The sequence below is a fragment of the Marmota flaviventris genome, chromosome 10, assembly GCF_047511675.1.
Source record: "Marmota flaviventris isolate mMarFla1 chromosome 10, mMarFla1.hap1, whole genome shotgun sequence".
Classification (NCBI taxonomy): Eukaryota; Metazoa; Chordata; class Mammalia; order Rodentia; family Sciuridae; genus Marmota; species Marmota flaviventris.
Genome location: NC_092507.1, coordinates 51,882,040 through 51,896,905, shown reverse-complemented (window position 1 = coordinate 51,896,905; position 14,866 = coordinate 51,882,040). Strand labels below are relative to the sequence as shown.

Genomic DNA, 14,866 nt, shown 5'->3' with positions numbered 1-14,866 from the left:
CCAGTCATTACATCATAACCCAAACCTCTACTCTTAGTAAATATGAATGAATGTGTGAAACTAAAGGCATGGGTTATGTTTCAAGACTTTTATTTCGTTCCATGAGGGTCTTCTAGTAATTTAGTTCTGACCTCAAGTCAGATGAAGGATCCTTGGCAGTCACTCAGCAGTCTCCTGGGGCCTGGCAGAAGCAGCCCACTTTCCCCCCATCTGCATGATCAGGCCTGGCCTGCAATAGAATTCATGGAAAGGCACTTGTACCTACCCCATCTCCATCAAAGGCAGCCCCAAAGTCATGCTCTCCAGACTTCATGGTCTCCACTAGGTCAGCTGCATAGGTGAGGTTGGGGTCAGGGTGGTGGCCTCCAAAATCCTCCAGGGGAACACAGTTTACTGCTGAGTTTGCTGGGGCGCCAAGTTCTTCACAGAGGATCTTCTTTACATATGGCCCCACAACTATATAAAGCATAAAAGTATAAAGGATCAGAAAAAAATGATGAAAGCATGTGGAAATGGGAAGGCAAGCAGGGTGGAAGAAGAATGGCATGAGCAACAGTGACAACATGCAAATTGGGGCTAATGCAGAGATGCCTCTGACTAGACAGAAGGTTCTAGAAAAAGGAGTAATGAGAGATTAGGGTGGAAAGGTGGAGATAGTTCACAAGAAAAGTATGGGAAAGGGAAGGGAGCTACTCATCGTGAAGGCCCTACCATGCACCTGAGCCAGGTGCTTCTCAACTCTTTTCCCATTTAGTTCTTCAGAAAAGGTGGTGCAGCTTAGTGCTTAAAAGCCCACACTCTGGGATCAACTGTCTGGGTTCAAATCTCAGTTTTGCTAATCACTGTACAACTTTGGAAAAGTTACCTAATCTCTCTGTGCCTCTCCCATGTGCAGCATGAGGATGATAACAGCAACAACCTAACAGGGTTGAAGCCAGGATTGCCTGAGTTAATAGACAGGAGTTCTGAGAACAGAGCATGTACGTTGTCAATGTTTACATTATGATTGTCATCTCCAATGTATAGATAAGAAAACGGAGGAAATGAAGACATTTGCCCAAACTTACACAGCCAGAAGTGGGAGCTGGGACCCAGGGCTCTTACATTGCTACTCAAGCAAGCTACAAACAAACAAAAACCAGTAACAGCAGACATCAAGGGAAACCAGCCACATATTTACAGTGGTATTTCATATAACAAAGTCTTAATACGGTTTGTCGAATGGTTTGTTGAAAATGAAAGAATCCTTTCCCATTAAGAAGAAAGTAGGCTCATTCTGTGGGACTCCTGCGGGCTGGCAAGGACCCCAGGGGAGAAGTTCCAGGCCCACCAGGTGGTTTTCTCACTGTGGTTTGCAGGGTAGCAGAGCCCCAGGACAGCACCCCTGAGCAAAGGCAGAAAGTCTTGCCCAACCCGGCAGCAAATGCATGGATTCCACACACAGGAGAATCCTTGCCACTTAAAGAGTCTAAAGTTTTAAATGACTGCAAAACACATAGATAAGTTAAGTGCTAAGGAATTCTTACATTCTCACACGTGGTTCTGGTTCACAATCATGGTGGCTGTAACTACTGGCCTGGTCACACAACCCACAGAGGAAGAAGAGAGGAGATACACATCCTGTTTTTCCTAAATTTAATCCCCAGCTTGCTCTTGCCCTCTCCTAAGACAAGGAACATGTCAGGGCAGGAGAGAGGAGGAGTGAGGCTCTGGAGCATGTTTACATCCAGCAAATGGCCACCCCCTCAGAAACAGGGGGGTGTGTAGGAAGAATGTGAAGAATCTTCTGAAGGGCAGGAAGAGTGCACAGCAGCAGGTGCATGTGATTCAAAACCTGAGGCTCAATGTGGAAGCACTGACCTTCACACAGGCTTACCATCAGGAATGTCTCTACTATTCTGGGTGCCTATGATTAGATTTTTATCTCTATGAATATTGCTCTGAAATGGTTACAAAATAACTCGTTTAAAAACTGTCTGAGGATTAGAACAAATAATTTTTTTAAAATTTTAAAAAAGAAACCGAGGGCTGGGATGTTGATCAGCGGGGAAGCACTTACCTAGCATGCATGAGTACCTAGGTTCAATCCCCAGAATCACAATAATAGAAAGAGGTGGGGGAGGGGTGGAGAAAAAAAAAGAAAGGAAGGAAGGAAGGAGGAATAATAGAAGAGACAAGAGTCCATACCTCCATGCATGGCATCTATTCGGATCTTTAGTCGGTTTGGACCAGAAAGAAGTTCTTTCAGTGCGTTGAAATCAAAGATGTTTCTCAACATTGTGGCATAAGCTTCCACTGAATCTACAATTTCCACTGTGTGGACAAGCAACATTAAAAGATGGGAGAATGAAACACATTTAGAAATATGCTTTGAAATGATTATATTGCTACAAACCTGAAATAACCATTTTAAAAGGACAATTACTGAGCAGCTCCAATATGACAGGACTATTAAATGATATCTTACCCAATATTAATAATTTTCCTCAGAGGTAAATGTTATTAGTCCTATTTTATAGACGAGGAAAGTCTGAAAGGTTAAGGAACCTGCCACCCAGCTGGGACAGGCACACACATGTTGGCAGCTCCCCCATGCTGCTTCCCCAAGCAGCCTACAATGGGTATATTTTGGTGTCACAGATAACAGAAAACATAATGTCTATTTTTCTTTTCTTTTTTTTTGTAGACCCATTATCATTAAGACTTAATGGTAAAACATAATGCCTATTTTTTCTTTTTTTTTTTTTCCAGGCCCTAATGGTAAAAAGCAGAAAAAACAGTCCTTTAATGAATCACTTTTCACATGTACAGTCAATGGAATAAAAGCTGTAAAGGAACTTAGTGGTTATTGTATTTTCAGGGAATTTTCAATACCCATGTCTGGTGTTTTTTGAACCCTAAGAATGTCACGGAGATGTACCAAAGTGTCGTTTTAGCTTCATTAGGATATACCTGTTAGCTCTCGATGGGTAGGTTAAAAAAAAAAAAAATGGGGCTGGGATTGTGGTTCAGCAGTAGAGCGCTCGCCTAGCATGGGCAGGACCCGGGTTCAATTCTCAGCACCACATAAAAATAAAGGTATTGTGTTGTGTCCATCTATAAAAAAGATTCTCTCTCTCTCTCTTAAAAAAAAAAAAAAGCACTCCATAAAGTCGAAGTTTAGAGGAAAGAATACACACGAGGGCAAAGTCAAAATGCAGGTCTCACTGCCACCCATCTCATCCTCATTCTATTAATATGAATAAGTTTATAAACATTTATTCTGTCAGTTATTGCCACATCTTGGCATTCAACAACAAAATGTTAACCACTGCTGCCTCTGTAGCTTCAATGCAGTCCAAATGATCTAACTAACTTTACTGAATATTAGGATGCAGGGGGATTGAAAGCCTAGACTTAAGAATCATTCATATCTGAGTTTGAATCCAGGTCTTACTATTCACTGACCACGTGACCTTGAGCCTGTTGCTTAGCCTCTTCTCTCAGCTTTTGTTTCCTCCTCTGTAAATAGTGAATGCAGTCAGTGCTGCCCTTACAGAACTACATTGAGAATAAGATGGGATAGTGAATGCAAAGAGCTTGGCACATAATAAGAGCTCCAAGTTAGCTATGAATGTAATATTATAGGTCTTCTAGTGAAGGGGCAGAAACTGAGGCCTGGAGAGTTAGTTTCTAACACCATTCGGCTCATAACAGGCAGGGCCCAGAGAGCTCAGGTCTCTAGACTCCCAGACTCAATCTTTCCAAAGCTGAAGACCCACTTGAATAAAACCTTGAAAAGAAAAACTGCTCAGTTGGAAACAGGAGAGAGGAGGAATGGGAGGAAAGTAAACATGCCTGTGAAGGGCTTGAACTTGTTTTCCAGGTCAAACTGCTGCTTGCCCAGAACACCAAGGTCTACTTTCAGATCAGGGCAAATTGCATACTCTTCGATCGTCTTGCTGATTTGGAAAATTTTATCAGTTATTGCTTCTGGAGCAGGACCTGCAAATCCAACAGCAAACAGTGGATCATTCTGTGCTGTTCACGTGAAAATAACAAGGACCAAAGTGCAGCTGTTCCTCTTCACTAACACATTTACCATTGTATCACTTAGACAGCAAAGTATCAGAATTTTTCTAAAAGACAAACCTCATGCATGGCTCGTCATATCCAGGCCCAGCAAATAAGAAGCATCTCTCCAAACCTAAGGAGGTAAAGACCCCTCCCTGTAAAGGACGAGAACCTGAACCTAGCCTTGTTTAAGAAACTATTTCTGGTGTTTAAGAATATGGTTTCAGGAATTGGTTTACCCCATTGACTATAAAATCATCTGTTCTCAAAATGACAGCAAACTTACCTCCATTAGAAATATTAAATTTGATTCCAAAATCTCCATTGGGTCCTCCTGGGTTGTGGCTAGCTGTCAGAATGATCCCACCAATGGCTTTGATTTTTCTAATGATGCAGGATACAGCAGGGGTGGAGAGGATTCCATTCTGTCCAATAACCAATCGACCAATCTAGAAGAAATCCAGAACACATACCTTAACATCCATAAATCCACAGCTACCACACAGAAACACCAGAGCAACAGGAAGATGGACAAAGAAAATATTTTATTGGATCAGAGAAGATCTTAATGACAGCTCAGCTATCTCTACCATATTACTGAAATAGAATTGGCACTGTTGAACAAAGCCATTCCTTCAGATAGCTTTGGGGACTTTGTGGTTTTTGAATAGTGTGTAGTCTTGGGTGCTATAAGGCCTTCTGGCAAAAAACAAAAACAAAAACAAAAAATAGCATATTTCTAATAGAGCTTTTCCAAATCAGTCTCATTACGTGAATACACTGCAGAGTCCACATTTTTATTTAACTTAGTCATACTGTCAGTCCCCATGGGAGAAAGGATTATAGGTTCACCCATTAAAAGTATTCTACCCAAAGAGAAGGCTTTTGTAATGTAAAATTCTTAAAAAGTAAAAAGAACCAATTTTATGTCAAGAATAGTATGAAATGGATCTCATAAATTTATCTTGCCCAGCAAGCTGGGAGTTTTCATGTGGTGGCACACCTACCCACATTTGGATGTACCTGGGTCACCTCCTGGGCCTAAGACAAGAATGCTGGAGAGATTACTGAGTAAACCAGCCAGAACCATCACGGGGCAACTGCTGGGCCTTTTGATGTATTCTCAACTCACCTTCCTGTGTCCCTCACACATGGCACCGGCCTAACTCTCCAGTGTTTTTCTGGACAGTTAGCTTGGCCACCCCCCCATCCCTCCCACCCCAACACAGGTCATTGAAAACTCGACCATCTGGGTCCCACCCTTCCCCCACAACCAAACACCTTCCAGGAAGCACCTGGCTCATCTCCCTCACCTCTGGTCTCTCAAGGTCCACCTCGGAACAAATTTTTGTTGTTGTTGTTTTTTGGTACTGAGAATTGAACCTAGGGCGCTCCATCCCTGAGCTATCCATCTCCCTACGTCTTTTTATCTTATATTTTGAGTCAGGGTCTCCTAAGTGGCCCAAGCTGGCCTCAAACTTTTGAGTTTGAGTAGCTGGGTATGGGCTCTGAACAAATTTTCTTGCAGTGACCCTAACATTTTTGTTACGTCCTGCCTCCCCCGGGGAATGGTGAGCACCAGGATAGGTGCTGCCAGTAGACTCCTTTCTAGGCTGCGGAAACTGCGGATGGTGTAGTCAACACTGCTGGTCATTCCTGGGCCTCGGCGTTCTCTCTGCACCTCTCAAGGCACCTTGAGTCCTTTCTCACATTTGCTCTTCCCATGTACCATGCACAGCAGACCCTGCCTGTTCCCTCTCTCACACCCATCCAACACCAATGGTAACAGGCACTGATGGAAAGGGACAACGGCAGATGCTGGGAAAGAGGACAAGGCCACAGCAAGTTTGTCATGGCAGAGAAGGCACTGAAGCCTCCTGACATCTCACCCTTCCAGGAGTTTCCTCCTGTGGCTGTAATGAGAATAAAATTCTTGAGTTGGGCACTTCCTGAATTTCTATTAGAGGAGCTTAGGGGTGGCAATTTAATCAGCCACAGTGGCTAATGGCATTATCTGAAAATTGTCTTTGCACATCAAGCACACTAACTTAGATCTTGTATATATTTGATGAGGAAGGAGAGGCTCATGAATATTAAGCTATCCCACCCAAGTCACCCCTTAATTCTACCATTCTTTGGTGAGAACTGTAGTAAGCAATAGTCCCAGGCTGAGGGGACAATGCCCCGAGATAAGAGTAAGAAGGAGAGACAGAGGCAAGGAAAACCCATGTCACCCCACCCTTTTTCCTTTGCTTAAGAAGGGGTACATCTGGTCAAAGCACTTCCCTCCCAGAGCAGACTCGTTCTGTGAGTTACCCTCAGGAATATCACACCTCAATCTCACATAGGGACGATATGTTCCATGACTGTCTTTTCCTTAAAGATGCCTGAACCATCATAACAACTTTTTTTTTTTTTTGATACCGGAGATTGAAATCGGGGACACTCAACAATTGAGCCACATGCCCAGCCCTATTTTGTATTTTATTTAGAGACAGGGTCTTACTGAGTTGCTTAGAGCTTTTTGTTGCCAAGGCTGGCTTTGAACTTTCGATCTTCCTGCCTCAGCCTCCTGAGCCGCTGGGATTACAGGTGTGCACCACCACGCCCGGCTCACCATGGTAACAACTCTTAATCCAAACTCCCAAGCCTCTCTCTCACCTGAACCTCCCTTCCTCTACTAGGCTGAGACCATCCCAACTACTCAGGACCACCTAGTTTAATTTTCTAACCATAATTCTGTACCCCTCTCTTCAAAAACCCTTCCCTGTACTATATGATCCAAAAAATCCATTTCTAAGTATATCCCTGAAGAATTAAAAGCAATGAATACATGACCAATGAAACTCTACATCACGTATAATCACAAGAATGGGATCTAATTAGAATAAGTTATATTCCATGTATGTATAATATGTCAAAATATACCCTACTCTCATGAATATCTAAAATGAAGAAATTTTTTTAAAAAAGAATTGAAAAGACTCAACAGACACTTAAATACCAACGCTCCCCAGAGGCTTAGGAGGATTAAGGGTTCAAAGCCAGCCTCAGCAACTTAGTGAGGCCCTAGGCAACTCAGTGAGACCCAGTAAAACTTTTAAAGGGCTGGGAATGGGGGAAAGGGAGGGAGGATGGGATTGGGAAAGACAGCAGAATGCATGGCACATAACATTCCCATGTTCATGTATGAATACACGACCAGTGTAATTCTGTATCATGTAAAACCATAAGAATGGGAAGTTATACTCCATGTGTGTATGATATGTCAAAATATTCTACTGTCATGTAATAACTAAAAAGAATAAATAAAAAAGAAAAAAACAGTCATTAATAAACAAAGCCTTCAGTTTCTGGTCATGATGAAGTAAAACAACTAGATTTTTTTTTTAAAAGATGGCAAATATCATGCTAAAAATTTTTTTAAAAAAATGTTTGAGAATGTGGTTCAGTGGTTAAGCACCCTGCATTCAATTCTTTGGCAAACAAATAAACAAACAAACAAACAAAAAACAACATCAGTGCTCAAAGCAGCATCATTCATAATAGTCAAAAGGTGGAAACAACCCACACACCCTTCCTAAGTTGGACAGGTAACCAAGATGCTGCATATGCATACAAGTATGATTCAGCTTTGAAAGAGAAGGAAACCCAATTGAGGGTAACACACACTAAATGAGTGGGAAAGTATGAAGAAGTGGAGAGAGACTAAAAAAAAAAAGAATATATGAAACTATGTAAAATAAGCTAGTCACAAAAGGACAAATACTGCAGGATTCCACTTGCTGAGGTACCTAGTGGAGACAAGCTCATAAAAACAGAAAGGAAGGGTGGTTTCCAGGAGCTCAGGGGAGACAGAAGTGGGAACTGTTCAACAGCTGCAGAGTTGCAGTGTGGCAAGATGGAAAGTTCTATAGCTGTGTTGCACAAGAGTGTGACTACAGTAAATGCTGCTGAACTGTATGCTTAAAGTGGCTAAGATGGCATATTTTATTGTGTTTTTACTACAATTAGATTTTCAAAAATTGGTGGCCATATTCAAAGATGGCATTGCTATCTATGGACATGGATACAAATGGAGGAACATACATGGGAGAAATATTCTTTTTAAAACTCACAAAGGGAATGAAATTCTGATCCATGTTACAATGTGGATGAACCTTGAAAACATCCTGCCAAGTGAAATAAGCCACACACAAAACGACAAGCAATAGATGATTTCACTTCCATGAGGGACCCAGAATATGCAAATCAGAGACAGAGAGTGGGATGGAGGTTACGAGGTGCTGGGGGCAGGGGCCATGGGGAGTGACTGTTTTATGAGCGCAGAGTTTCTATTTGGGATGATGGAAAAGTCCTGGAGATGGATGGCAGTAATGGTTTCCCAGAATTGGAAAGGTAATTAATGCCACTTTACACTGAAGACTGTTAAAACGACAAATCTGAGGTTATGTGGATATCACCTACCCCAGCTCCCATGCTAGAGAGAATCCCCAGGTTGGAGCTGGGACTCTCTCACCACATGGCCTCTGGGGGTCCCTTTCTGGCGCCCTCCTGTTGCCCACATTCCACAGTCAAGCACAGCAGGGAGCAAAGTGTTCGATTCTCTCTTCACTGAAAATAGGGCTTGGTGTTTTGTTGTTTCCTCACACACCAAGCTCCAGTTCCATTGTCCTGCTAGTCATAACCGGTCCTCTAAATTCAGAGCTCTGGGGACAGAGTGACCTACCAACACTCTAAACAGGACCCACTGAAGTAGATTCAAATGTATGCAAATAAGAACAAAGAGAAACTTCCAAGGAAGGCTAATTATATTCTATACTCCACCAGATAAAAGTATACCAAAGCTGGGGCAGGGGTTGGGGGGGGATAATGAAGGGGTCTCCATTTAGTTCACTAGCTTGAGCATCCTCCACGAATCAGCTCTTGGGCAGAGTGGGTACTGACAAAGGTGAGGAACACTGCCTTTTGCCAAAATCTGCAGCAATAATTATCCTCCCTTCTTTTGACATTTTCTCCCTGCAACCCTACCCACAACCAAAAGTAAATTAAAACAGTGAGAATTTAGGCTATGTTAGAAAAAAGGGAAACCAAACCCTGTAGAAATTCACAGCTTTTATCAGATTAAAGTGCTTTAACAGTCCACTAAACATTTCAAGTGATTCAGGTGGCCAGCATGACTGCTCTAAATGTAACGCTATTCTTAATAACGAATGTCCTTGAAAAGATTTGAAAATACTGCTTGGGCTGTGGCAGCTCTAACAAATAGGCAGTTATGTATTTAGTCAATTATTATCCCTTAAATGTATTATTTAGCAAACCTTCAGACAGTAAATCTGAGCATGTCCATAGGGTCTGCCTGAATTACACATTCCTCCCACCTCTTCCACACCCTTCAGCTCCACACAAAGATGAAATGAAGCCAAATATATCACAGCAAAGGGGACAGTGTACCAGATCCCCTCAACAGCCCCGATCTACACGGAGAAATAATGTTCCATTCGTCCCTCTCAAAAGATTAAAAGCATCTTAATACTGTTCCCTGTGCGGCTCTCCTCAAAGATGAAATTTACGACATGTCACATTTTATCTTCATAATAATTTCATATTTGAGTGCTTTATCAGCAATTTCTACATGAAAGGCATTCAGATTCTGAACCAGTACCAAAGGAAACCTTGCATTATAAACAATAGGATCCACAAACACTTTTAAATCTAGTTTGGTGTTTTGTTTTTTTTTTTAATTTTGGTTTTGGCAAACACACCTGTGTGGCATATTATTAAAACAGACTGAAAATGAATGCCTGACAAATTTGGTTGCAGTGCTAAATTTTACATTCTCAGAACCAGAATCTCTTCTGGAAAAGAAACACAACAGATTTTAAAATGTACAAGCACTGAAGGACTGAGTGCTCCAAATTCTTGCTAAGCATTATCTAAAACACTGAAAATATTTTTTTGGTCCCACAGAGGAAAAACTGCCACGTCCCAATGCCCACCTTCCTGTAGATGAGGGGGCTGCGCAAACTGCTAAATTATAGGATGAGTGCTGTCCGGTGCAAAATTCCTTCAGATTCGCTTAATCCAGCCAACATGCTTTTTCATGCTGCAGAGCTGCAGCAGGGCCTACTTTCATTATAGTCTTACAGGAGCTATTATCTCTACCCTGCTGCACAAATTCACCCACACAGGACCTCTTTGTGTCCGAGGTCATTATAAGCAGGTCCCTCTGTAACAGGTCCTCTTGGAAGGCTCACACCTAACATTTTCCAATCCCCTCCTTGCGTTTCTGCTTGACTACGGGGATCCATAAACAACAGCACGCCCTGGCTTTTGTTTTCCTGTTTGACAAGTGACTGAACTTCAACAAGGAAGCCATTGAAAGAACACCAAACCCTCCTCTCTCCACCATTCATCACAGTCCCCTTACGTAGGACAAGGGTGCCCCTTGAAGCTAGTTAGAATGTAGACACAAAAGCTTAAGGCCAGGAGTGTGCTTCAGATGTCTAAAAAGCAACAGGTACTTTTCAAGCAGCAGGGACAGAGCACAACGCAGATGAAGTTGAACTTACATTCCCAGATCCCAATGGAACTAACGGAATTCTGTAGGATAATCACAACATTTAATCTCTCAAGTCACAGTGAAATTTAAGTGAATGTTAATAGAAGTGAGGAAGATACCACATACAAATCTTTGTACATTTGTATATTTCTGCAAAATCAAGAGGTTACTTGGAGAGCCGGAGACATAGCAACACTTATCATATACCAACCCCATTGGCAGCTGCCATCTGCACTATTGTTTCTATTGCAGATTTATTAAAATACCGCCCATCTCCACCAACCACCAGTGATGATCCCTGGCGATCTTTTAGGTCTATGGAAAAAAATATACTCTGAATGAAATTCTCCAGATAGCATGGCTTTGCCTCAAAATAATAAGCTTTCTTCCGTAATCCACTCGTTCCTGGTTTCTGGTCATGGTAGGGAGCTGTAGCAAAAGTCAACAGTGGGAAAGGACCTTCTTCCATTTTTCTATATGTCCCAGAAATCCATTCTTCAAAATCACTCATCTTTCATTTCCACCACTTGTCCAGAAAGTAGTCGAGGATCCTCCAGATTCAAGATAGTCTGTCCACTCCGCAGCTACAACAGTGTCTGGACAACTGACAGAGGTTTTGCCTGGATGATCTCTCTCAATGAGGACACGTGATTAGTCCCTTGTGGTTGTTGTCCCTTATGAAAAAGTTACGGGACACACGCCCACCCACACCCACACCCACACCCACGAAGCAACCTTCAAAGTTGTTTTGATGAGGATACTTCTGCCCACATAACCAAGGCAAATACCCTTCAATTATTTTTGCCTCGCTTCCTGTTAGGGCAGAGACAGCCCCCAAGTGCTGCATACAGCAGACCTCAGTCACAAACACCAGCTGACTGCCAGACTCCACTCAGGGCAATCACAGCTCCAAGAAGCAGGTTCATGAACAGGACACCTGGTGTGGCTCTCACTGCTGCTGTCACCCCGTAAACTGGAGCCTCTGGGCACTCATCACTGAGGCCATCTGCTGCTAAAGTTGCTCTGTGCCATCTAGCAAGTTAAAGGTCAATCTTAAAATGGATGTGAGGGATCTCAGTGACCTCTGGTTTTCTCATATCACTGTCATTTTGATACCCAAGGGATTCTTTACTTTCCACATGCAATCCCACGTAGAAGGGGAAAATCATCTAACAGAATAGGTTTATTCATTAGCCATCAAGAATTTTAAAGAGCATTCAGTTCTGGAAGATCAGATCCCTACAAATATGCACTGAGTGATCAGCGGCTTGGTCATTCCTTGAAATTTACAAAAAAGTGAGGATGAGGATGCACCAAATCCTTGAAAAATTTAAGCAGAAAGAGGTAAAAAACATGTATTTTTCTGAGTGCATGAGGTTGGGTTCAAATTATTATTTAGAAAAATAATATGAACATCAGATTAATTTTTTTTGCTTTAAGTAGACTTGACTTTCAAGGAAATATTTTTAGTGAAGCAGTTTGTCTTTTTCATTTGAAGAACCTAAAATGTTTAAAGACATTTATTTATTTATTTATTTATTTATTTATTTATTTATTTATTTATGTGGTGGTACTGGGGATGAACCCAGGGCCTTGTGCATTCAAGGCAAGCACTCTACCAACTAAGCTATATCCCCAGCCCCATGTTTAAAGACATTTTACCTGAATAAATTTAATATCCAATCCCATGTGAGCCCTGAAATTTTCTTAATAATCCATTTAAATATATGCATGTGTTCTTTATCTGGGTCAGCAGAAGTTGCCAGTTAAGGAGCTCTGTTGTCAAAGTTTTGGCAAACTTGTTAAGGATGCTTAAAAACCAAATGAGGACTAGTCATACGGCATGTCTGGGGAGTCTGACATGTGATGAGTCAAGGTTTTCAAGGGAAAAATGAATCATCCCTGAAAAACAAAATCTGATATTTTTCTACTAATGTGTCAAGCAAGTTCTGACAGTCGACAGGCTCTGAGGGCAGCCAACTGTCCTCTCCAGGAAGAACAGCCCTGTGTGCTGGAGCTGCGTGCACAAGACCAGCAGAGCTCATGCAGAAAGCAGGCCTCTGGTGAGGGAGCCCGGTCCCCTTCAAATGACAAATGGGGCTGGTCCAAGTGCAGGGAACACCTCAAGGAAAACAACTCACAAGACACACCTATTAAGTTGAAAACCAGCCAGTTAAAACACAGCTACTTTTTATAGCTTATTTAGGGCTCTTATTTAGTTTCAAAAGTAAAATTCTTTAGAAATTAAGCTTACACACAAGCTTACTTTATTAATGGTTTCCATGCTCATGATTTTCCAACTTGCTACAAATGCTTTTTTTAATTCATATTTTTAATATTTGGTGCCAAGTTTTCTCTGGTTTGACAAAGGCTTGCAAATCAGGCTGATAAACGTGTCTGGATCTATTCAATAAGAGATCCAGATTTATTTATTACTTTAATAATCTCTTCATTAGAATTATAGAGAAACCAACCATGTCAATGGCAGTTTTCCTAATGAGACCTCAAAGTTCCAGGGTAGATTTGGGGTATCCAGACACAAGAGTGCTCCAACATCCCCCACGAAAACTTCTCTGCCCACCCAACACATTACATTCCAGCATGTCCCTACTACTTTTAGGAAGTTCCATGGAAGCCGGAACTATAAAAGTAATGTTCTGAGCACGTGCATATAATATCCTGGTGTGTGTCTATATGCAAAAGGAAACCAGAAGGACATAGTCCTTACTCCAGAAAGATTCTGTTCTAAAACTGGGCTGAGACATAATTTTATGGACACCATAGAACTCAACCCCATATAAAAATATTACCAGAAGCAGCAATGGTAGATGGACTGTGAAGTATGGTAAAAAAGAAGAGGCATTAAAAACATTAAGTTTCCTAAGACGCGCGGACTAAGTGGGGCAGCTATTAAGAAACTCATTTGTTTTAGCTCTCCAGCAAAGGTTGAACTTCATCTTCAGAAACGTTACTGTCGAGCATAGCGAGCCCAATTTGGCCTAATGAATTCGCCTGCGTTGCCAGTACTCCTTCACAATGACACAAATTACATTTAAACCATATGGGGGATTTAAGGATTACTCCCTCCAGACAAGGAACTTTCATACTGGTCTTGGGTCCAATCAATTTCACAAATGGCAGAGTTATGAACCCCTTCCCTCCCAGCTCCTGGCCTTGCAAAGATAGCTCCATCCTCATCAGCAAAGATACCTTCCTAGTGGGATGCAGCAGAAGCTATAGACTTGCCAATTCTTTCTGACAATAAATATGTATTTGAATCCCAGGCCCTGCTTGAGGGCTGCACCCAGGGTGCACTGGATTCATCTCTTCACATCAAGGGTTCTTTCTTAGGAACTGTCAGGGGAAAGGGCATAGGGTATGGAACTACTAACCTTATTTCCTATCTCTGGGCACAAGCACTAGAAAGCAGGCTACTAATTTGGCTAACAGCAAGCATCAGGGTTCCTCAGACCCCCAGCCCCAGGCCCTATCCTTGTGCTGGTCTTAGGTGCGGGCCTGAGTACTTAGGTGTTTGTCCCCAGTACTAGGAAATAAGTCATCATTTCTTCAACCAACAGTAACTCAGCATGCAGCTAATGCCAGCAGCCCCAGGAACTGGAGTCTGTGGAGAGAACACAGGTTGAGGGGCCAGACACTAACAAGGCTCAAAGACTCTATGAAATATGAAAGGTACAATTCTTGAACAAGTAATTTAACTGAACTGAGTCTGTAAAATGGGGCCAGCTCTCAACTGAAACAGGTAAACCTAAAACCCTCAGGCCTGTACCTGACACACAGTAGACTATCACCTCTCCCAGCCTGATTCTTCATCTCTAAAATGGGATCATAATACCTGCCTCACAAGGTTGCAGTGGAGATCACCTCACCATACGTTGAGGTAAGCTCTCGTGAACTAGAACATGATGTCACGATATGAAGTCATGATTTTTTTGCACGTCCTGAATGTGGGTGGAGACAGAAGCAAAGATGGATGGGCCTTTGTTCTCAAGAAGTTCACATCAGAAAGAAGCCACCATGGTGTGGTGGCCTTAATACCATCCTAGAGATGAATTTATAGAGTAGTGGCTTTCAAAAGATTGTGGGGACAGGGACAAGACTGGAGAAGCTGTAGTAAGACTATGGAGTCACATGAACCATACTAAAATTCATTTTATGGGCGTGAGGATCTATACAAAAGGTAGGCAGAAAAGATCTAAACCAATGTTTTTGGAAACTTGAATGGCCAGTCGT

General features: G+C 42.1%; 1 protein-coding gene across 1 annotated transcript in view; it reads right to left on the bottom strand.

Moving 5' to 3' along the window:
* Positions 1-14,866, bottom strand: part of Pgm1 (phosphoglucomutase 1) — a 60,729-nt gene that overhangs the window by 21,397 nt on the left and 24,466 nt on the right. The window contains exons 2-5 of the mRNA XM_027949499.2: positions 4,340-4,502; positions 3,838-3,984; positions 2,188-2,313; positions 266-456 (exon numbers count right to left, since the gene is read on the bottom strand). Of these exons, the coding sequence (XP_027805300.1) occupies positions 266-456; positions 2,188-2,313; positions 3,838-3,984; positions 4,340-4,502 (627 nt within the window). The remainder of the gene's footprint in view (positions 1-265; positions 457-2,187; positions 2,314-3,837; positions 3,985-4,339; positions 4,503-14,866) is intronic.